The sequence below is a fragment of the Scyliorhinus canicula genome, chromosome 2 (genome assembly GCF_902713615.1).
Source record: "Scyliorhinus canicula chromosome 2, sScyCan1.1, whole genome shotgun sequence".
Classification (NCBI taxonomy): domain Eukaryota; kingdom Metazoa; phylum Chordata; class Chondrichthyes; order Carcharhiniformes; family Scyliorhinidae; genus Scyliorhinus; species Scyliorhinus canicula.
The window spans coordinates 17,028,128-17,051,507 of record NC_052147.1 but is presented as its reverse complement, the minus strand read 5'-3'; the positions used below and the strand labels follow the sequence as shown (position 1 = coordinate 17,051,507).

At 49.5% G+C, this 23,380-nt stretch overlaps 1 protein-coding gene across 1 annotated transcript in view; it reads left to right on the top strand.

Annotated features, from left to right (window-relative positions):
* Positions 1-23,380, top strand: part of LOC119951242 (latent-transforming growth factor beta-binding protein 2-like) — a 677,784-nt gene that overhangs the window by 640,280 nt on the left and 14,124 nt on the right. Inside the window, exon 34 of the mRNA XM_038774298.1 lies at positions 10,587-11,027. Within this exon, the coding sequence (XP_038630226.1) occupies positions 10,587-11,027 (441 nt within the window). The remainder of the gene's footprint in view (positions 1-10,586; positions 11,028-23,380) is intronic.

The window sequence follows — 23,380 nt, the reverse complement described above, 5'->3', positions numbered from 1 at the left end:
TTGAACAACTGTGCATTCATTTGAATCTCATGAATGCTCATTAAAACAGCTGCTGGCCGGAATCTCTTCTTGCCTTCCAATCTCGCATCCCACCTCCTCTATTTGTTGGCGTCAAACCCATTCAAAAAAAATTTGCCATACACAAGCCAGATTTCAGTTTGTGACTTTGAGGTGAGTGCAACATACATAGCCTATTTGCATAGCGCTGCACTGCTCTTGTTGCAATCAACACCACACTGCTCGGGCTGTAGGTTTGGTGGTCTCCTGCTCTTTGCCGACGTTGTCTATAAGGATACCACTGTTCTGTGATACTCATTCAGGCCTCTACTTTCAGACGCTGACCAATATTGCACCCAGGATTGGACAATACATGGGGTTCTGCTCCCGGTGGCTGACACCATTGTCTGCAAGGACAGCATTGTGCTGCTAAACTGATGTAGACATTCATTTTTGCAGATGAGAATTTCAACCTGGAGGTTGGGGGGGGGGGGGGGGGGGGGGGAGTGGGGATGATGAAGACCGGGGGAAATGGAGAAGGAATGCTCTTCAAGGGAAGTGGGGAAAGTGCAAAGAGGCACGATGGAAGGAAGAGTGACGAGTGGTGGAGGAAGATGAGGAACAATGAAAGGCGGAGGGAAGACTGAGGGGTCTGAAGCTGGAACCTGGTAAGGCATGAAATACTGACAAACAAGAGGGGCAAAGCGATGTCAAATCTTTAACTGGAAGGGGATGCACGCAGACTCAGGATTGGGGGGGTGTTGGGGTGTTGTTAACATGGCGCATTAGAGATGGTTTGTACCTCCGCTCTGAAGACCAGGGGTGTGGTTTGTAGGAGACACTAGTCTTTAGTCCTCATGACAATGGGCAACTCTGAGAAAGGGGATTTCTTTGGTCTGGGATTTTCAGTCAAGAATCACAGAACTCAGATGTCCCTATGGTGAAGTTGAATGGAGTCACAGAATACAGGCAATTCAAGGGCTGTGTGGACCTCATAGTCAGGTGTCAGAGAAAGGAGACGGTTCAAAAGTGCATCAAGCATGCAATCATTCGGAGCATAGTGAACGCCAGCTGCAGGAAGGGGTTTGGGGAACCAGAGGAAAAGGCACAGCTTGATGTGCAGGGCTGTCTCAAAGTTGCTGTCCCTGGACTTGGCTGTCGATGTATTGAGCTGCAGATGGAATGATGATGGAAACTGGGCAGCCTGTAGATTGAAAGCACATAATAAAGGTGGGAAGGAGTGATATGAAGCTCTCAAGGGGGGAATGACCTTGCACACTGCCTGTCGACGGGGTGGATAGAAGTCCACATGGCAATCACCAATCTGACCAGGAGGGGTCTGAGGTAGTGTGGGAGGACCCCAGTTCTGGGTTAAGGGCCCCCTTCTTTCATTAGCACAGTTAAAGGGATGTTTACAACTCAGTTCTTTCTCAGAGTTGCCCACTGCCATGAGAACGAAAGATTACAGTGTCTCCTCCAACGCACATGCCTGATCTTCTGAGTGGCGGTACAAACCATCTCTAATGTCCCATGCTAACAATATCCCCCATGCCCCATTCCAGAGTCCGCGTGCATCTCCTTTCTGTCAAAGATTTGACATCGCTTTGACCCTCTCGTTTGTCAGCATTTCATGTAACCTTATCAGGTTCCAGCTCCCCACCCCTCGGTCTTCCCTCAGGCTTCACATCACATTCACTGCATTTCAAGCATAATACTTTGGAATGTGAACTTTGTGAATGCAGGCAATAGTGAAGCAAGTACAGCTGCATCATTTATTGCATTACATCATGATGAAACCAACAATTCACAAGACACGTGATTGGAAGTAAACTGTGGTTTTAATAGTCTTACAACTAAACCAGCGTGCGACCAGAGGAACTGAGAGCAGGCTTACGGCTGCAGTGCTTTATGCATCCGGTTAGTGGGAGGAGCCATGGGCGGAGCCAAGGGTGGAGCCCAGTACAAACTCCTCATCTCCCCCTATGGGCAGAGCCGCGCAACGGCTCGCATACAGAGCCCACAAGGACACAATACCTGTAAGGCAATACAGTGTGAATTACGAGGCATATAATTCACCACATTCATCCCCTGTAAAAAAAATCAAGTCCGGCGGGGGTGATGGGTCTACAAACTGAGCCGGTCCGGTGGCCGAGTCGTCCTTTGGGATTGGCAGAGCACCAGGGTTGCAGCCTCTTCGGGTGGCTGGGTGGTGGCGGTCGGCGAGCGTACAATGGTGGACCCCGGGGGTGATTCGGTCCGAGCTTCGTACCCGACCGGTGCGACGGGCGACGGGGAGCGCAGGAAACCTACAGGCGCTGGGGCGCGGAGCATCGGCAGTGAACCTATAGGTGCGGGGGCGCAGGGCACGGAGGGTTAGGTGGGGTGTAGCGTGGGGGGTACCTCGGCGGTAGTGGTGGTGGAGTTCGATCCTGCAGGCGCCAGGTCCCGGAGGGAAACAGTGTCCTGACGGCCATCAGGGTATTCAATGAAGGTGTATTGGGGGTTCGAGTGGAGTAGGAGCACTCTTTCTATGAGTGGATCAGTTTTGTGTGCCCGGACGTGCTTCTGGAGGAGAACCGGGCCCGGTGTCTTCAACCAGGCTGGGAGCGAAACCCCCGTGGTAGTGCCCCTAGAAAAAACAAATAGCCGTTCGTGAGGGGTCTGGTTGGTGGCGGTGCATAGGAGGGACCTAATAGCATGGAGCACGTCGGGGAGGACCTCCTGCCAATGGGAGGTCGGGAGCTTCCTGGACTGGAGGGTCAGTAGGACAGTCTTCCAGACAGTAGCGTTCTCCCTCTACACCTGCCCGTTCCCCCTGGGGTTGTAGCTGGTAGTCCTGCTCGAGACGATGCCCTTGTCGAGCAGGTACTGACGCAGCTCGTCGCTCAGAAAGGATGAACCTCTGTCGCTGTGTACGTAGCTGGGGAAACCGAACAGGGTGCAGGGCTCTGATGACTGTGTGGGAGGTCATATCAGGGCACGGGATCGCAAACGGGAAGCAGGAGAACTCATCGATGATGTTCAGAAAGTACACATTCCGATTGGTCGAGGGGAGTGGCCCTTTGAAATCGATGCTCAGGCGTTCAAAGGGCCGGGAGGCCTTTACCAGGTGGGCCTTGTCTGGTCTATAGAAGTGCGGTTTGCACTCCGTGCAGATCGGGCAATCCCTGGTGATGGCTTTTACCTCCTCGGTGGAGAAAGGCAGATTTCGGGCTTTGACGTAGTGGGTGAGCCGGGTGGCAGAGGTCATTGTAGATAGCTTTCAGGCGGTCGTCTTGTGCGCTGGCGCACGTGCCGCGGGACAGGGCATCTGGGGGCTTGTTGAGCTTCCCCGGTCGATACATAATATCATAATTGTAGGTGGAGAGTTCGATCTTCCACCGCAGGATTTTATCATTTTTAATTTTGCCCCTTTGTGAGTTGTCAAACATGAAGGCAACCGATCTTTGGTCGGTGATGAGGGTGAACCTCCTACCTGCGAGGTAGTGCCTCCAGTGTCGTATGGCTTCCACGATGGCTTGTGCTTCTTTTTCGACCGAGGAGTGTCGAAGTTCCGAAGCAGAGAGGGTTCGGGAGAAAAAGGCGACTGGTCTCCCTGCCTAATTCAGAGTGGCTGCGAGAGCAACCGCTGAGGCGTCGCTTTCCACCTGGAAGGGGACGGATTCATCCACCGCCCGCATGGCCGCTTTGGCGATGTCCTCCTTGATGCAGTTGAAGGCCTGGCGGGCCTCAGCTGACAGAGGAAAGAGTGTGGCCTTAAATAGTGGGCGGGCTTTGTCCGCATACTGAGGGACCCACTGGGCATAATACGAGAAGAATCTCAGGCACCTCTTGAGGACCCTGGGACAATGAGGGAGAGGGAGTTGTAAGAGGGGACGCATACGGTCCGGGTCGGGGCCCAGGACTCCGTTTTCCACAACATAGCCGAGGATGGCTAGCCTGGTCGTGCGAAAAACGCATTTCTCCGTGTTATACGTGAGGTTAAGTTTCTGGGCAGTTTGGAGAAATCAGTGGAGGTTGGCGTCGTGGTCCTGCTGATCATGGCCGCAGATGGTGACGTTATCCAAGTACGGAAACGTGGCCCGCAGCCCGTACTGGTCCACCATTCGGTCCATTGCTCGTTGGAACACTGAGACCCCATTCGTGACGCCAAAGGGAACCCGGAGGCAATGGAAGAGGCTGCCATCTGCCTCGAATGCCGTGTAGTGGCGGTCCTCTGGGCGGATTGGGAGCTGGTAGTATACAGACTTCAGATCCACCGTGGAGAAGATGCGGTACTGGGCGATCTGATTCACCATGTCTGAAATCCTGGGGAGGGGGTACGCACCAAGGAGCGTGAACCAGTTAATGGTTTGGCTATAGTCCACTACCATTCGGAATTTTTCCCCGGTCTTGACGACCACCACCTGAGCTCTCCAGGGGCTGTTACTGGCCTCTCTGACCCACTCATGTAGGAGCCTCTGGACCTTGGTTCTGATAAACACCCTGTCCTGCAGACTATACCGCCTGCTGCGAGTGGCTACGGGTTTGCACTCCGGAGTGAGGTTAGCAAAGAGTGGAGGGGGTGTCAATTTTTAGCGTCGCTAGACTGCAGATAGTGAGTGGAGGTCGGGGTCCGCCGAAGCTGAGTGTGAGGCTTTTGAGATTACACTGGAAGTCGAGTCCCAGTAAGAGTGGGGCGCAGAGTTCGGGGAGTACGTACAGCTGCAAATTGGAGTAGCTGGCGCCCTGAATCGTTAGGGTCGCGACGGTGCGCCCTTGGATGTGAACAGAGTGTGAGCCCGAGGCGAGGGAGATAGTTTGCCGTGCAGGGAAGATAGGGAGCGAACAGCGTCTTACCAGGTCAGGGTGTACGAAGCTCTCGGTGCTCCCGGAGTCGAAGAGGCACGGTGTCCTGTACCCGTTGATTTTAACGGTCATCATCGAGTTGCGAAGGTGTTTCGGACGCAACTGGTCCAACGTGACCGCGCTGAGTTGCGGGTAGACGGCGGCTCGATCAGTTGTGCTGGAGTGGCCACGTGATTACTGTCCGCTAAGGTCGTAGTCTTCGAGATGAGGTTCAGAGACTGGAGAGGATGGAGCCCAAGATGGCCGCCCCCGTGGATCGCACGTGGCGGGCCGCATGGAGGAGGGTTGCCAAGATGGCGGCCCACATCAGTCGCACATGTCAGGTGGGGGCGGAGTCGGCATACAGGCTGCAGCATTACGGGGCCTGCGGGCCTGTGTGTTTGGGAAGCGAGTGCTCTGGGCTGCGGGAGAGTTTAGAGTTTTCTTCGCTAGGCATACCTGGGCATAGTGTCCTTTGCTGCAGGTTGCATTGCGGGCCGGGCAGTGCTGCCGTGGGTGTTGGGGCTGCCCACAGAAATGGCACGCTGGTGCTGCATAGTGGGTGGGTGGCCGCATGGCGCAGGCCTGGGGCAGTCGCTGGTCGGGGGCCCATGATGGGGTCGCTTGGTCCGCGGGGAACGAGGTGAGACTGCGGAACGAGACCTCCATGGTTGTAGCTAACTCTACAGTGTCCTCCAAGCTCTGGGCCCCTTTCTGAAGCAACCGTTGGCGCACATAGTTGGACCTGAGCCCTGCCACGTATACATCACGGACAGTGAGTTCCATATGCTGGGCGGCTGTTACAGCCTGAAAATTGCAGTCCCGAGCTAGGGCTTTTAAATCGCGCAGAAAGTCTTCCAGCGACTCCGCGGGGCGCTGGCGGCGGGTTGTAAAAATGTGGCGTGCGTAGACCTCGTTGATGGCCGCACGCACATTTGGTCAAGCGTGGCCAGGCCCTCCGTATATGAGGTAGTACAGTTAAGTTGCATAGAGATACGATGGCTCACCCTTGCGTGCAGTAGGCTGAGTTTCTGCTCCTCCGTAGTTTCTGAAGTGCTTGATTCAGCCAGGTAGGCCTTGAAACATCTGAGCCAGTGTAGAAAGATTTATTTCACCTCTGCAGCCTGCGGGTCGAGTTCTAGTCGGTCAGGTTTGAGGGCTGATTCCATAGTAGTTTTCTTCAAGTTTCCTAAGACTATTAAATTGATGAGACAATCAATTCACAAGACACGTGATTGGAAGTAAACTGTGGTTTTAATAGTCTTACAATTAAGCCAGCCTGCGACCAGAGGAACTGAGAGCAGGCTTACGGCTGCAGTGCTTTATACTTCCGGTTAGTGGGAGGAGCCATGGGCAGAACCATGGGCGGAGCCAAGGGTGGAGCCCAGTACAAACTCCTCATCTCCCCCATGGGCAGAGCCGCGCAACGGCTCGCATACAGAGCCCACATGGACACAATACATGTAAGGCAATACAGTGTGAAATACGAGGCATATAATTCACCACACATCACTGAAGGGCTGTCACGTGTTCAGCATAACTGGCCATTTGGCTTCCACTCATTGACCATGAGCAACTGATTGCTCATTGGTATGCCTCATCAGAGTTTGGATTGCAGAGCTACTTTGGGTCACTCATTTAATTTACCTTATTATACCACACAGGGCTCCATATATCAAATTTCTGGGATGCCACCTTGGTCACCTCAATGTGTGTGCTAATGTCTTGGGGACAAGGCTACATCAGCCACCATGCAAGTAAAAGCTGTGGAACCCTAAATTTCCCACAGGTTTCATATTCAGAAATTCACCTTCTCAACCCTTTAATCATCCTTGCCGTTAATATTTAATTTCAGAGAGCAGGCAAAAGGACTATATTCTGGGCTTAATGCTGCCTTTGTCAGAGTCCTGACACAATAGAGGAGATTGAGCAGGGGAAGGAAGGAAAGGAGACACCAAGCACAGCTCCAGCAGGTGACCCCACCCCGGGGTCATGGTCAAGGGGAGCCAGAGTCTGAGCAGGAGGAGAGACCCAGACAATGGAGGCAACTCACCAGACCTAGGGTTTATCATCAAAGAGTTTCCTATTTACAAATTACCCGGCAGTGCCAGGCATACTTGCGCTTGTCCCATGTTCTAGTACATTACATATGCCACATTATTCAGGAAGATTTGACACCACATGGTGTTGGGTGCTTTCTCCTGCCAGTGGCTTTAAAGATGATCACAGCACTCAATTTCTTTGCCTCTGAGTCTTTCCAGGATCAGTGGGTGACCTGTGCAGCATTCCTCAGTCCACTACACATTGACGCATAAAATAGGTCACTCTTTACAGGAAGGTCTATCATTATGTCAGCTTTGCTCCAGATGAAGATCGCCAAGCCACAAAATTCTCCGGCTTTGCTGCCATCTCAGGCTTCCCAAATGTGCAGAGTGCAATAGACTGCACCCTTGTGACTATATAGGTGCTTAAACTGCAAAGGCAACCATTTCATCAATGTACAACTGTTGTGTGATCATCGGAAGCACATACTTCACCATACCTGAGGAGTTGCCATGACTTCCGCATCCTGAGTCACTCTCAGGTTCCGAGGGGCACGTATGTCTTCAGGGTTGGCTGCTTGGGGATAAGGGCTGCCCACTGAAACACAGGCCGATGACTCCGGTGTATTACCCTGACAGCCATTCCTAGGACAGGTACAACGCTGCTCATAGTTGCACATGCTCTCTTTCCAGCAGACCATAGAGTTTCTAAAAATGCATTTTAGATGCTTGGACCACTCAGGTGGCTCACTGCATTACATTGCTGGTAGGACTTTCCACAGGGTCGCAGTGTGTTGGGCCCTTCACAGTCTGACTGTGCAAAGAGTTTAGCCCTTGCTAGAAGGTGAACTGGAGCAGGATGAGAGCTAAACGGAAGATGTAGATCTGGAGGTCCAGTCTGCTCAAGGGGCTACTGAGGGTCAGCATGAGGGCAGTGATGCCATGGAGGAAAATTGGGAGATGTGCCTGTGACACTTCAATTGCTGACAGGTTCCAGGAAGAGTAACATTAAGTGAGGCACATGGCCACATCTCTCCGAGCCCTCAATGCCTTCCATCTCAGGGGTGTCCAACCACTCGCAGCAAGAATGAGTCCTGCAGGCACACTTGCACATTCTGGCCTCATGAATTGTTAAGACATGATTTCTGCTTTGGTCTGTGTTGCCTTGTGAATGTGCTCACTCTGGGATATGAGAATGCACTGAGGATCAAGAATGATACGAGAGAAAACTTGATGCTTTCGCCACCATCTAATGATGCAAACACTGCCGAATATGAGATGAGGATGTGCTAGGGATCTCCTCCTCATGTGCATGTCTTGCGGTCTCGTGCTACCACTGAGAAGAGACAAATACCACTGGAGTATCAGTGCTGATGAGCTGCCCTGACTCAATGGTGTCTCTTGAGGAAGAAGGGTTAAAAATACTTGCATTCTATACTTCTAATAAAGATTTAAACACATCTCCCTGACATCACACAAGGGAGTGGAGACTTAGTTCAAGTGAGGTTAACATCATATGAATGTTCATCTCAAAGTAGGACATTGTCACTGAACGGGAGGATGTCTAAACCTCGATAGAAAAGGATTACAGTGACAAATTCACAACACCTTCAGTTGTCTAAACATGCACATGCACATCAAAAGAGCAATTTATTTAGAATTATAGCACCACCAGGTGACAGAGGTGAAGGGGCCTGCTGACTGCTAAGCCCCAATGCCTGTGATGACCTTGGTGGACATCCTCTGGTGTCTGAGGTCTGGAGAATCCCAGCCTGATGAAAGGGTGGATAGAGATGATCAGTGAAAACAAATGTAACAACAAATCTGACCAGGAGGGGTTTGAGGGTCTGCACAGGGACAGAAGCACCCTCGGTTGCTAGTGCTGCTGGAGTAAGTCACAGGCAGAGGGGACTGAAAATGGCACATCCGGAGTGGAAGCCCCCGGGGTATCTAGTTGATGCTCATCCTCCCGGTAGGTGCCCGAGGGCTCTGACCTGACATCCACAGGAGATGGTTCACCTGGAGGGAGGTCAAGGTGTTTCGTTTCCATGTCGCCGACTTCTTGATGGTGCCTGCCAGGATGTGTGGCCATGGAGTGCAGGACCAAGCGCAAATCCAGCATGGTCCGCTGGACCAACTGGATCAAGGCCTCCGCAATGGTCACCAAACTTCACATGGTGACCTCAAGGCCCTCGCATATCGAATCCATGACTCAAACAGAATGCAGAAGACTCATCGATCATTCGCTCGAGACTGCTGAGTGACTGCCAAATCTCTGCCTCTTGTTCCACCTTCTGTTGTTGATTCTCCAGCAAAGAATTGGTGGCTGCTTCCAGAAGTTCATCACAGAGGGTGCCTGGTCTCCAGCAGCACTCTGAGTGGTGGAGATCTGGCTTCCCTGCCTCCGACTGCCGCAGGGACCTATCAGTCAGGTATTCTCGAGAAAGTGACCCTGAGCTTAATCTAGAACTGTGCTCCACTGAGGTGTACGCCTTGTGGGTCTCTATCTACCGATGCCTAAAAAAATACAGAATAGAATTCCAGTTGATGAGAATGAGCTATATAAAACTGCATATTTATCACTGATTCCCAGGATTTGATGAAGTGATCGAGCTGTGATCTGTCCTCGGTTGCTAGGAAAGACCATCACCCCTTTTCACAGGAGCGATCCCTGTCCTCTCAGCATTTAGCTGCTGCCTCCTCAAATTTAGTGAGGGCAGTGATGTCAGCCATCTCCCAGTCTGTGATCTTTCCCGACTGGCCCGAATGAAAATGAAAGAAAAGCATGTGATTGGAAGAGTTGGAGCAGAGATTGAATGAAATGCATGTACACTGTGTGGTGAGCTCTCCCCAGAAGGGTCACAGAATGGAGGGTGAGATGGGATGGTGGTGATGTGAAAGTCTCCATGAGAGAATTAATATTGGTTTGTGTCCTCCGCTCATGGATGTGGGAGATCTGAGAAAAGAGTGGTCATTTTAGCACATGATGAACGTTTGATACTGGAAGGAATTGAAGGATGACTTACCCTGATGGTGCAAATGAGGTCATTCACCCTGTTCCTCAACTGAATAGCATTTCGGACATGGTTACCAGCTGCACTGACCTTTTGGGGAAACGTGATGTTAGGACGCTTTTTTGAGCCATCCCTTGAGTACAGGACAGGCCTGCGTTCCCACATTTCTATTTTCTTTCAAAGTTTCACAGATTAATTTTTTTAAAAGGCAAGTCCAATTAAAATTTCTCTCCCTTTCTATCTCTCTCTTTCTCTTCCTCAATCTTATGTGTGTCAGTAATTAGCTTGTTTGCCTTTCCTAAAGAAAAACAGGGATAATAATCAGAAATATGTAGTGGTTTCATGTTTACTTTCAAACGTCAACTGAATTTTATATTTGTATAAAAGAATCCAATTAAGATAACAATGTGGAAGAAGGTTTGTGACAGATTTGTGTGCATATAGAAGATTTATATATCACAAGTTGGTCTAAGTGTCAAGGCAAGTAATCTATTATTTCAAAGTATGACGCAGGAAAAATAAACACATTTTATATCAAAGTTATCACAATTGGACATCATATTGGAACTGTCAAATTTTGACAACCAGGCAACCCCAGATCTGTATTATTTGTGTTATTAGAATAGACAGTTTTTATTGCCTTTTTACCTGCTTTCTTGCTTGCTTTTCTTTTTTATTTACTGATTTTCTTTTGGCATCATTACAGATGATTTTGCACAGCTTTGTAACATTCCTAGGATATTTGGTGATGTATCAACTGGGCTCCATGATAGACCTGGCTATGAATACGGCCCAGAAACACCATCCTATGGTCAAGATTTCCAACTTGGAATTGGATCCGATGACAATTATCTTCAGCCTGAATATAGACCCTATGATTCTCAACGTGAACTAGAATATGGACCAGTGAATCCCTATCTTGGACCAAGATTTGAATCGAGAGATCCACAACCTGGCTCAGTGTATGAACTGAGAGATCCTCATCTTACTCCTCAATATGGTTTGACAGACCCCCGGTTTGGTGAAGGATATGGATCAAGGAATCCACAACCTGGGCCTGAGTATGGCTCTAGAGGAGATTCACGCACTCCACAGTACAGCCCTCGACAGCCAGGGAGAGTCCCATTATTTAGTAGCAGTGACAACGGTAAGCTGTAATTCAGTTCATTTTTTATCACCATTAGACTTTCCCCATTAATGAACAGGCTGAAGTTATACTATAACATTGGCTTTATCCACAAGGAACCTGAAGAGAGCAGAATAAAGAACAAAGTACAGCACAGGAACAGGCCCTTCAACCCACCAAACCTGTGCCGACCATGCTGCCGTATAAACTAAAATCTTCTACACTTCCGGGGTCCGTATCCCTCTGTTCCCATCCTATTCATGGAATTTGTCAAGATGCCCCTTAAACGTCACTATTGTCCCTGCTTCCACCACGTCCTCCGGCACCCACTATCCTCTGTGTAAAAAACTTGCCTCGTACATCTCCTCTAAACCTTGCCCCTTGCACCTTAAACCTATGCCCCCTAGTAGTTGAGCCCTCTACCCTGGGAAAAAGTCTCTGACTATCCACTCTGTCTTTGTCCCTCATAATTTTGTAAACCTCTATCAGGTCGCGCCTCATCCTCCTTCGTTCCAGTGAGAACAAACCAAGTTTATTCAACCTCTCCTCATAGCTAATGCCCTCCATACCAGGCAACATCCTGGTAAATCTCTTCTGAACCCTCTCTAAAGCCTTTCACAGCCTTTGGTAGTGTGGCGACCAGAATTGAACACTATACTCCAAGTGTGGCCTAACTAAGGTTCTATACAGCTGCAACATGACTTGCCAATTTTTATACTCAATGCCTCGGCCAATGAAGGCAAACATGCCGTATGCCTTCTTGACTACCTTCTCCACCTGTGTTGCCCCTTTCATTGACCTGTGGACCTGTACACCTAGACCTCTCTGACTGTCAATACTCTTGAGGGTTCTACCATTCATTGTATATTCCCTACCTGTATCAGACCTTCCAACATGCATTACCTCACATTTGTCTGGATTAAACTCCATCTGCCATCTCTCCACCCAAGTCTCCAAACGATCTAAATCCTGCTGTATCCTCTGACAGTCCTGATCGCTATCCGCAATTCCACCAACCTTTGTGTCGTCCGCTAACTTACTAATCAGACCAGTTACATTTTCCTCCAAATCATTTATAGATACTACAAACAGCAAAGGTCCCAGTACTGATCCCAGCGGACCACCACTTGTCACAGCACTCCAATCAGAAAAGCACCCTTCCATTGCTACTCTCTGCCTTCATGACGTAGCTAGTTCTGTATCCATCTTGCCAGCTCACCTCTGATCCCGTGTGACTTCACAGTCTGCCATGAGGGACCTTGCCAAAGGCCTTACTGAAGTCCATATAGACAACATCCACTGCCCTACCTGCATTGATCATCTTTGTGACCCCCTCGAAAAACTCTCTCAAGTTAGTGAGACTCGACCTCCTCGTCACAAAACCATGCTGCCTCTCGCTAATACGTCCATTTGCTTCCAAATGGGAATAGATCCTGTCTCGAAGAATTTTCTCCAGTAATTTCCCTACCACTGACTTAAGGCTCACCGGCCTGTAGTTCCCTGGAGTATCCTTGCTATCCTTCTTAAACAAAGGAACAGCATTGGCTATTCTCCAGTCCTCCGGGACATCACCTGAAAACAGCGAGAATCCAAAGATTTCTGTCAAGGCCTCAGCAATTTCCTCTCTCGCCTCCTTCAGTATTCTGGGGTAGATCCCATCAGGCCCTGGGGACTTATCCACCTTAATATTTTTCAAGATGCCCAGCACCTCATCTTTTTGGATCTCAATGTGGCCCAGGCTATCTGCACACCCTTCCCCAGACTCAACATCCACCAATTCCTTCTCTTTGGTGAAGACCGATGCAAAGTATTCATTTAGTACTTGCCCATTTCCTCTGACTCCACACATAGATTCCCTCCCCTGTCCTGCAGTGGGCCAATCCTTTCCCTGGCTACCCTCTTGCTTTTTATGTACGTGTAAAAAGCCTTGGGATTTTCCTTAACCCTATTTGCGAATGACTTTTCGTGACCCCTTTTAGCCCTCCTGACTCCTTGCTTAAGTTCCTTCCTACTGTCCTTATATTCCACACAGGCTTCGTCTGTTCCCAGCCTTCCAGCCCTGACAAATGCCTCTTTTTTCTTTTTGACGAGGCCTACAATATCTATCGTTATCCAAGGTTCCCGAAATTTGCCATATTTATCCTTCTGCCTCACAGGATCATGCGGTCCTGAATTCCTTTCAACTGACATTTGAAAGCCTCCCACATGTCAGATGTTGATTTACCCTCAAACATCCGCCCCCAATCTGAAGAACTGAATGCTCTTCAGTTCCCACCTAATATTGTTATAATTAGCCTCCCCCCAATTTAACACATTCACCCTAGGACCACTCTTATCCTTGTCCACCAGAACTTTAAAACTTACTGAATTGTGGTCACTGTTCCCGAAATGCTCCCCTACTGAAACTTCTACCACCTGACCGGGCTCATTCCCCAATACCAGGATCAGTACAGCCCCTTCCCTCTTTGGACTATCTAAATATGGTTTTAAGAAGCCCTCCTGGATGTTCCTTACAAACTCTGCCCCGTCCAAATCCCTAGCACTAAGTGAGTCCCAGTCAATATTGGGGAAGTTAAAGTCTCCCATCACAACAACCCTGTTGATTTTACTCCTTTCCAAAATCTGTCTACCTATCTGTTCCTCTATCTCCCGCTGGCTATTGGGAGGCCTGTAGTAAACCCCCAACACTGTGACTGCACCCTTCTTATTCCTGATCTCTACCCATATAGCCTCGCTGCCCTCTGAGGTGTCCTCCCGCAATACAGTTGTGATACAGCTTTTACCCAAGTGGCACAAAATACCCCAAAGTTCTAGTTTTAGGTGTGTAGATTGTTAAACATCTTTATTCAGGTGCAATTTTACATTGCACGATTATTTTACGAATGATGTGCTCCATTTTGACTTTGAAGAAGTGAACTTGACCTAGCCTGAAGGCACTGCTCGTGATTTTAATGATCAAGCTTCATTTCAGTTACATTAGATGTGGTTTAATTAATCAAATGATAGTCAAATTACAGTTTTTATTTATATTTGTGAGGGATGTAGGCATAGCCAACATTTATTATTCATTCCTAACTTCCCTGAAGGTGATCGTGAGCCACCATCTTCAACTGCTGTGGTCCATATGATTTAGATTCACCCGTAATGTTGTTTGGGGAGGATGTTCCAGGATTAAGGTCCGATTAAGGACAGTAGCGGGAGATTGTGTATTGAGTCTGAAGAGATAGGAGAGGTCTTGAACAAGTATTTTTCTTCAGTATTTACAAACGAGAGGTGCCATATTGTTGGAGAGGATAGCGTGAAGCAGACTGATAAGCTTGAGGAGATACTTGTCAGGAAGGAAGATGTGTTGCGCGTTTTGAAAAACTTGAGGATAGACAAGTCCCCCGGGCCTGACGGGACATATCCAAGGATTCTTTGGAAAGCAAGAAATGAAATTGCAGAGCCGTTGGCAATGATCTTTTCGTCCTCGCTGTCAACAGGGGTGGTACCAGAGGATTGGAGAGTGGCGAATGTCGTGCCCCTGTTCAAAAAAGGGAATAAGGATAACCCTGGGAATTACAGGCCAGTTAGTCTTACTTCGGTGGTAGGCAAAGTAATGGAAAGGGTACTGAGGGATAGGATTTCTGAGCATCTGGAAAGGCATTGCTTGATTAGGGATAGTCAGCACGGATTTGTGAGGGGTAGGTCTTGCCTTACAAGTTTTATTGACTTCTTTGAGGAGGTGACCAAGCATGTGGGTGAAGGTAAAGCAGTGGATGTAGTGTACATGGATTTTAGTACGGCATTTGATAAGGTTCCCCATGGTAGGCTTATGCAGAAAGTAGGGAGGCATGGGATAGTGGGAAATTTGGCCAGTTGGATAACAAACTGGCTAACCGATAGAAGACAGAGAGTGGTGGTGGATGGCAAATATTCAGCCTGGAGCCCAGTTATCAGTGGCGTACCACAGGGATCAGTTCTGGGTCCTCTGCTGTTTGTGATTTTCATTAACGACTTGGATGAGGGAGTTGAAGGGTGGGTCAGTAAATTTGCAGATGATACGAAGATTGGTGGAGTTGTGGATAGTGAGGAGGGCTGTTGTCAGCTTCAAAGAGACATAGATAGAATGCAGAGCTGGGCTGAGAAGTGGCAGATGGAGTTTAACCCTGACAAGTGTGAGGTTGTCCATTTTGGAAGGACAAATATGAATGTGGAATACAGGGTTAATGGTAGGGTTCTTGGCAATGTGGAGGAGCAGAGAGATCTTGGGGTCTATGTTCATAGATCTTTGAAAGTTGCCACTCAAGTGGATAGAGCTGTGAAGAAGGCCTATGGTGTGCTAGCGTTCATTAGCAGAGGGATTGAATTTAAGAGCCGTGAGGTGATGATGCAGCTGTACAAAACCTTGGTCAGGCCACATTTGGAGTACTGTGTGCAGTTCTGGTCACCTCATTTTAGGAAGGATGTGGAAGCTTTGGAAAAGGTGCAAAGGAGATTTACCAGGATGTTGCCTGGAATGGAGAGTAGGCCATACGAGGAAAGGTTGAGGGTGCTAGGCCTTTTCTCATTAGAACGGAGAAGGATGAGGGGCGACTTGATAGAGGTTTATAAGATGATTAGGGGAATAGATAGAGTAGACAGTCAGAGACTTTTTCCCCGGGTGGAACACACCATTACAAGGGGACTTAAATTTAAGATAAATGGTGGAAGATATAGAGGGGATGTCAGAGGTAGATTCTTTACCCAGAGAGTAGTGGGGGCATGGAATGCACTGCCTGTGGAAGTAGTTGAGTCGGAAAAGTTAGGGACCTGCAAGCGGCTATTGGATAGGTACATGGATTAGGGTAGAATAATGGAGTGTAGGTTAACTTCTTAAGGGCAGCACGGTAGCATTGTGGATAGCACAATTGCTTCACAGCTCCAGGGTCCCAAGTTCGATTTCGACTTGGGTCGCTGTCTGTGTGGAGTCTGCACATCCTCCCCGCGACTGCGTGGGTTTCCTCCGGGTACTCCGGTTTCCTCCCACAGTCCAAAGATGTGCAGGTTGGGGGTTGGGTGGATTGGCCATGAAAAATTGTCCAAAATTCTATGATTAACCTAGGACAAAAGTTCAGCGCAACATCGTGGGCCGAAGGGCCTGTTCTGTGCTGTATTTCTCTGTCTATTTAGACATTTAGTGATGGAACAGATATATTTCCAATTCCTGCCCTTATGATTAATTAGCTTCATCAAATTCTTGTTACCACTCATCAGATATGTCACTCATTATTTATTTAAATTCATGATAAATATTCCATGGGTGGTCATGATGCCAGTTGAACTGTGCACAGTGCAGGAGAAGTGTATAGTTGGGACAATGTTAAAACACTTACATAGCAGCCCACGTAATTAATTTTAAAATTCTCCCTGTGAACCTTTCGCTGTATAGAGAATGTATCAACATACAGACATGATTTGCAGAAAATATTAAATGGCTGGAAGTAATTTTTAAGTAGTTGTCAACCCTTCATAAGATTGTACGTGGAAGTGAAGTCACAAGCCACTGTCAGGGAAAGCAAACTCCACGTGGAGGTATAGAATATTCTGTGGCTCTGCCCTGACTCCTGGCCGGGATTCTCCAGTCTCCGAAATCGTGTTTGGCAATCGGGCGGAAAATACCTGTCTACTACTTTCGCGATGCTCCGCCCCCTCCAAAGCAGCGTACCGATGGCCTCAGGACATCTCTCCGATGCTCTGCCCTAGACTGGCTGAGGTCCCGACGGCGTCGGTCACTTGTGGTATCGTCTGTCAGAAACTCGGCGTGGTGGCTGCCGACTCAGTCCAGTGCCGTCACAGTCGAGGGAGGGCCGATCCGCGGGCATCGGGCACTTTATCAGGGGCCGGGCCCTGTTGGGGGGCGGTCTGGGGCTCACGAGCCGGGAAAAGGGAGGGGCACTATTCCGCAGGCAGGGGCCGTGAGCGGCTGGCGCCATGTTGCACGGCGCAGCTGCTGCAGGCCGCCACCGTTCAAGCTCCAGTAATCGTCAAATGCTCCCAGGCTACCCGACAGGCCCCTGTAAGTATTCCCAGAAATGTGGATACGTAATCCAACATGGAGGAATTGTCCTCTGGTCTGAGATACTTCTCTTTCATCAGTTTTAATGTCCCTCATATCTCATGACCGTATACCAACTGAAATTGACTTAATCCAGTAGATTTGTTTGGGGAATCCCTAGTAGCAAATAATACAAAATCCAATTCTTTGTCCCAATCCTTTGGTTGGTCATTGAAATAGACCCTAATCATTGTCTTGAGAGTCTGATGGTACCTCTCCAAAGTTCCCTGAGTTTAGGGATATTAGAGAGTTGATTTTAACTGCTTGATACCCAACCCACCAATTATACCCTGGAAAATTTTGACATGAAGTTAGACCCCTGGTCCTACTGCACTTCCAATGGTAAGCTATAGCGGTAAAAAACTGTATCAGTCTTTCCACTACTATCTTAACAGTATTGGTTCGTAAAGATACAGATTCTGTGAATCATCTGGTCATACTCATGACCGTAAGAATGTACTGATGCCCTGCCTTAGTTTTAGGCAACGGTCTGACACAATCAACCAATAAATACCCAACTAAACGGTTTGTCAAACAGCGGGATGGGTATTAATGGCACGTGTTGGATCATATGCTGGAGTTTACATATTACCTGACTGGTATAACAGGCACTACAGAACTGCACTACATCCTTGTAATAATAATCTTTAACAGTGTCACAAGTAGGCTTACATTAACACTACAATGAAGCTACTCCAGCGCCTGTTTGTGTAGATTGAAGAGAATTCAGAATGTCCAATTCACTTAACAAACACGTCTTTCGGGACTTGTGGGAGGAAACCGGAGCACCTGGAGGAAACCCACGCAGACACGGGGAGAACATGCAGACTCCGCACAGACAGTGACTCAAGGCGGGAATCGAACCCGGATCTCTGGCGCTGTGAAGCAACAGTGCTAGTCACTGTGCTACCGTGCGACCTGCAGCCCCCACCAGGAGAAATGCCTGTTGACTGAGACCTGAGTTTTCCGTATTCCCAGATATCTTGCCATTAGTATGAACGCAGGACTTTCTGACGGTACTTGGGTGGTACCACTACCCGATGAACAGCAGTTCAGTCATCATCCGCGGGTCTACGTGGTCCTTCTCCAGTAAGAGAGTTTGAGTAGCCCCTGTGTCTCTTAAAATTGTTATGTCAAAGAAAATGTGATGATCTTTCTGGCATATCTCTCAACTACCTCATTCCTTACATCTGATCCCACAGCGGTGTTTACCTCAGATCTCCTAAGTCCAGTTAACGCTACAGTCTGCACCATAGTATTCTCCACTTTCGTTCCCTTTTCAGAAGCCTCCTCCCGAAATCTGACAAGTCCCATGGGTTTTCCCTGCAACTTCCAACATGCTACACGAAAGTGTCCCACTTTATTACACCAATGGTCACATTATCGTATTACATTATGGTAACGTCTAGGCTTCCAAGTCGCACCTCCACTCCACAGGACCTTCCTTTTTGGTCTGGGGAGGAGATCTCGGAGCCTTCCCAGCTATCCATTCTCTACCTTGGCTACCTTCAGTCCTCTCACTCTCCCACTTCCTAACTTTTTCAAAATTATGGATGTAATGGAAGAAAGGTTTAAATTTAGGGATTAGCTCATAATTGTCAGCCATAATTGCTACTTGCCTAGCAGTTTGTAACTTCTGGTCTTCACCACAGGATTTTTTTATACATGGTAAGGAGTTCTTAAACTCCTCTAAGAGAATGGCCTCTCTCAGAGCCTCATAGGTAGTTTCAACTCCCAATGCTCATTCCTATCCACTAAAATTATTCTGCTTAACCCTTTCAAATTCTGCAAAAGTCTGCATCAGTCTCCTTAAATTCCAAATTTTCTGCCTATATGCATGGGGAACCAATTTGTATGCATCTAGAATAGTCTTTTTTACCGTCTCATAATCCTTTGACTCCTACTTGGACAAGACAGCATAAACTTCCTGTGCCCGCGCCGTCAATTTACTCTGCACGGATAATGTCCACCTCGCTTTTGGACACTCCATTTGGGTTGCTGTTTTCTCAAAAGCCTATAGAACATTTCTGCTTCCTTCTCTTCAAATGTTCGGAGAGTCTGTATGAATTTAAACATATCACCACTGAGTTCCGTTCTAGGACTAAGCACCCCTCTACACTCTGGTAGCTTCCCACGCATTTCCAGTCACCTAAACTGGAAATCTCTGTCCTTTTCTTTTTCATCTATCTCTGTCTCTCTTTCTTTTCTCATTGTCTTTTTCACAGAATCGTAGAATCCCTACAGTATAGAAGGAGGTCATTTGGCCCATCGAGGTTGCACCAACCCTTTGAAAGACCACCCTACCCAGGCACAGTCCCCCCCCCCCCCCCCGCCATTCCTGCAACCCCACTCCCAGGGGCAATTTAGCACGGTCAAACTACCTACCTATACATCTTTGGACTGTAGGAGGAAACCCAAGCAGACACGGAGAGAATGTGCAAACTCCACACCAACAGCCATCTGATGTGGGCGGCACGGAGCACAGTGGTTAGCACTGTTACTTGACAGCGCCAGGTCCCTGGCTCAATTCCCGCTTCAGTCACTGTCTATGTGGAGTCCGCACGTTCTCCCCGTGTCTGTATGGGGTTACTCCAGGTGCTCCGGTTTCCTCCCACAAATCCCGAAAGATGTGCTTGTTCGGCAAATTGGACATTCTGAATTCTCCCTCTGTGTACCTGAACAGAAGTGTGGCAACTAGGGGGCTTTTCACAGTAACTTCATTGCAGTGTTAATGTAAGCCTACTTGCGACAATAATAAAGATTAAAGGTCAGAATCGAACCCGGGTCCCTGGAGCTGTGAGGCAGCAGTGCTAACCACTGTTCCATCGTTCCTCTCTCTTCATTTCCATCTCAATTTTTAAAAATTCCCTTTCATGTTCTAACTGCAACCAAACTCGCTCCAGCTCTATTTCTCCACCAGAAGACATCCCTAATGCTACACACTCTCATCGGGGCCCCTGTGCTCCTAGCACCTCCATCAAATTGAAATATTTAGCAATGGCTTCAAATACCTCCACCTTCGTAGCTCTAGCTGGTAGAACCACTTTTAATTTTCCAGCCAATTCAACCAGCCAGTCTTGGAACCCCTACAAATAATCCTGTGTTAAGTCTTCCACCTGGCGAAAATGCTTAGCAGCTTCCAGTGCCACCCCATTATATCACTACATACTTGGTGTCTCTTTAAATTTATATTGTAACCCAAATTTGCCGTCTAATGCTTTGTATGCCGGACCTGAGCTTCCAATTTATGTTACAACATCCTGGGCTAGGGTGCGGTCAATTTCAGCTCCCCTTGACCCAGAGTCACAACATAAGTGAATTAAGCAATAATTCTTATAAAGTTTTCAAGATCTTTGACCCTAGACTGCTCCAATAACTTACAGGCACCAGATTCATAAGGAAAATACAAAAACTTTATTTATAACAAGAAATGAGTTAAAATATGCGATAATCAAACTAGAATAATGGCTGTCAATCTATTACTTTCCCCTTTGACTGTTCCCCCTCTACCAAACACATACAAGACAGACGTGCACACAGGAAGGGAAAGGGGTAAAATGATGGGGGATTAAAATATGGAAGATTCTTGTGGCTGATGTTGAAGCCTTTGTAGTCCACTCTCTTCTGGGATACGGAGTGCTGAAAACCACTAGTTGGATTCGTATGTGCATTCAGTCAGAACTCGCAATTATCAGCCTTACTGAGGTAGGGTTAGAGGGTGGGATTCTGTGATCCTGAGGCTAAGTATTGACACCGTCTGAAATGCCGTCGCGTTTCTCGACGGTGTCAACACGGCCTCAGGATCAGCAATTCTGGACCATACAGGGGGCCAGCACGGCACTGGAGCGACCCATGGCGCTCCAGCTGTTGATCCTAGCGTGGACTGGGCACCGTGGGATCCGCGAATGTGCAGTGGGGCCGGCGCCAACGCGCGCATGCGCGGTGGCTTCCTTCTCCGCGCCGGCCCCGACGCAACATGGCGCAGGGCTACAGGGGCCGCGAGGAAGAAAGGAGGCCCCCACCCAGAGAGGCCGACCCGCTGATCGGTGGGCTTCAATCGCGAGCCAGGCCACATTAGAGGACCCCCCCACAGGCCGCTTCCGGACCCTTCCACGCCGAGGTCCCGCCGGCTGAGAACAGGTGTGAACGGCGCCGGCGGGGCTCAGCTTTTTTACGACGGCTGCTCAGCCCATCCCGGGCCGAGAATCGGCAGGGGGGCCGCGTAGAGCGCCCCCGACCGGCACCGTGCCAGCCATGCCGGCACCAATGCCGCCGATTCTCCGCTCTGCATCCCAACGTCGGGGGGGGGGGGGGGGGGCGTGGCGCGATTCGTGCCGGTCGCGGGAATTCTCCGGCCTGGCCCCGGGCTGAGAGAATCCCGCCCAGAGTTCTCCGATTATTAGATTTTAAAAGAAGGTTTTCATAGAACCCCGCTTGCGTGCAGCGAGTGCTGGTCTGAATCTTCCTGCAGGTTTAACTGGCTGTGGAGAGAGAGAGAAACAGCTTTTCTTCAGGACCTTAGGGAGGTCATCAGGAGAAAGGAAAAAAACTATGGCTCTCCAAGCTTCTTCGTCCAAAGGGAACTTCACTCTACAAAATGAAGCCTGTTTAAGTTTGGCAGAAGAGTGCAATCTTCATCGAGCGCCAGTCAAGTCATAGGTAATCAAAGTAGCCGATTGATTGCCAGCCAAGTCTCTGAAAATACATCACCACTGGGCCAGACCAAATAGCACTGGTATCGGGGTCTCCACTGGCCAAACCAAACAGCACATCTGCCAGAAGGTGTTTGAGTTATTATCCAGATACAAAAGTTATCACAGCCAAGGTAACAAAAAAATAAAGGGAATAGACAAGGTAAATCAGATTTAAATAGGAGGATCCTTACACTACTCTTCTAAGATCCCATACAAAGAGGAACTGGGGAGTTCTCCAGTTGGCTTGATTAACATTTTGCCATCAGCTAATACCACTAAAACAATTTCCCCAGACACATTTGATTAGTGTTTGTTGGAGCTTGCTAGGCATAAGTTGGTTGGCAGTTTCCTGAGCATAGATAGGCCGATGGAAAGTGCTGGGTTGGGGGGTGGAAGGAGATAGAGAGGGAGCAGAAGGTGATGGGGAGGGGGTGGAAGGGGATAGAGTGGGAGTAGAAGGTGATAGAGAGGGAGTGGAAGGCGATGGGGGGGAGGGGTGGAAGGGGATGGGGAGGGTGTGGAAGGCGATCGGGAGGGAGTAGAAGGTGATGGGGAGGGGGTGGAAGGCGATAGAGAGGGAGTAGAAGGTGATGGGGAGGGGGTGGAAGGTGATGGGGAGATGGTGGAAGGCGATGGAGGAGGGTGGAAACGATGGGGAGGGGGTAGAAGGCGATGGGGAGGGGGTGGAAGGCGATGGAGGAGGGTGGAAGGTGATGGGGAGGGGTGGAAGGCGATGGAGGGGGGCGGAATGCAATGGGGAGGGGGTGGAAGGCGATGGAGGAGAGTGGAAGGTGATGGGGAGGGGTGGAAGGCGATGGAGGGGGGCGGAATGCAATGGGGAGGCGGTGGAAGGCGATGGAGGGGGGCGGAATGCAATGGGGAGGTGGTGGAAGGCGATGGAGGGGGGCGAAATGCAATGGGGAGAGGGTGGAAGGCGATGGAGGCGGGCGGAAGGCGATGGGGAGGGGGTGGAAGGCGATGCAGGGAAGCGGAATGCAATGTGGAGGCGGTGGAAGGCGATGGGGTGGAAGGCGATGGGGAGGGGGTGGAAGGCGATGGGGAGGGGGTGGATGGCAGTGGGGAAGGGATGGAAGGCGATGGAGGGGGACGGATTGCAATGGGGAGGGGGTGGAAGGTGATGGGGAGGGGGTAGAAAGCAATGGGGCGAGGGTGAAAGGTGATGGGGAGGAAGTGGAAGGCGATGGAGGAGGGTGGAAACGATAGGGAGGGGGGTGGAAGGCGATGGAGGAGGGTGGAAGGCGATGGGGAGGGGTGGAAGGCAATGGAGGGGGGCGGAAAGCGATGGGGAGGGGGTGGAAGGCGATGGAGGGGGACAGAACGCGATGGGGAGGGGGTGGAAGGTGATGGGGAGGGCGTGGAAAGCAATGGGGCGGAGGTGAAAGGTGATGGGGAGGGAGTGGAAGGCGATGGAGGAAACGATAGGGAGGGGGTGGAAGGCGATGGATGAGGGTGGAAGGCGATGGGGAGGGGTGGAAGGCAATGGAGGGGGGCGGAAAGCGATGGGGAGGGGGTGGAAGGCGATGGAGGGGGGCAGAACACGATGGGGAGGGGGTGGAAGGTGATGGGGAGGGCGTGGAAAGCAA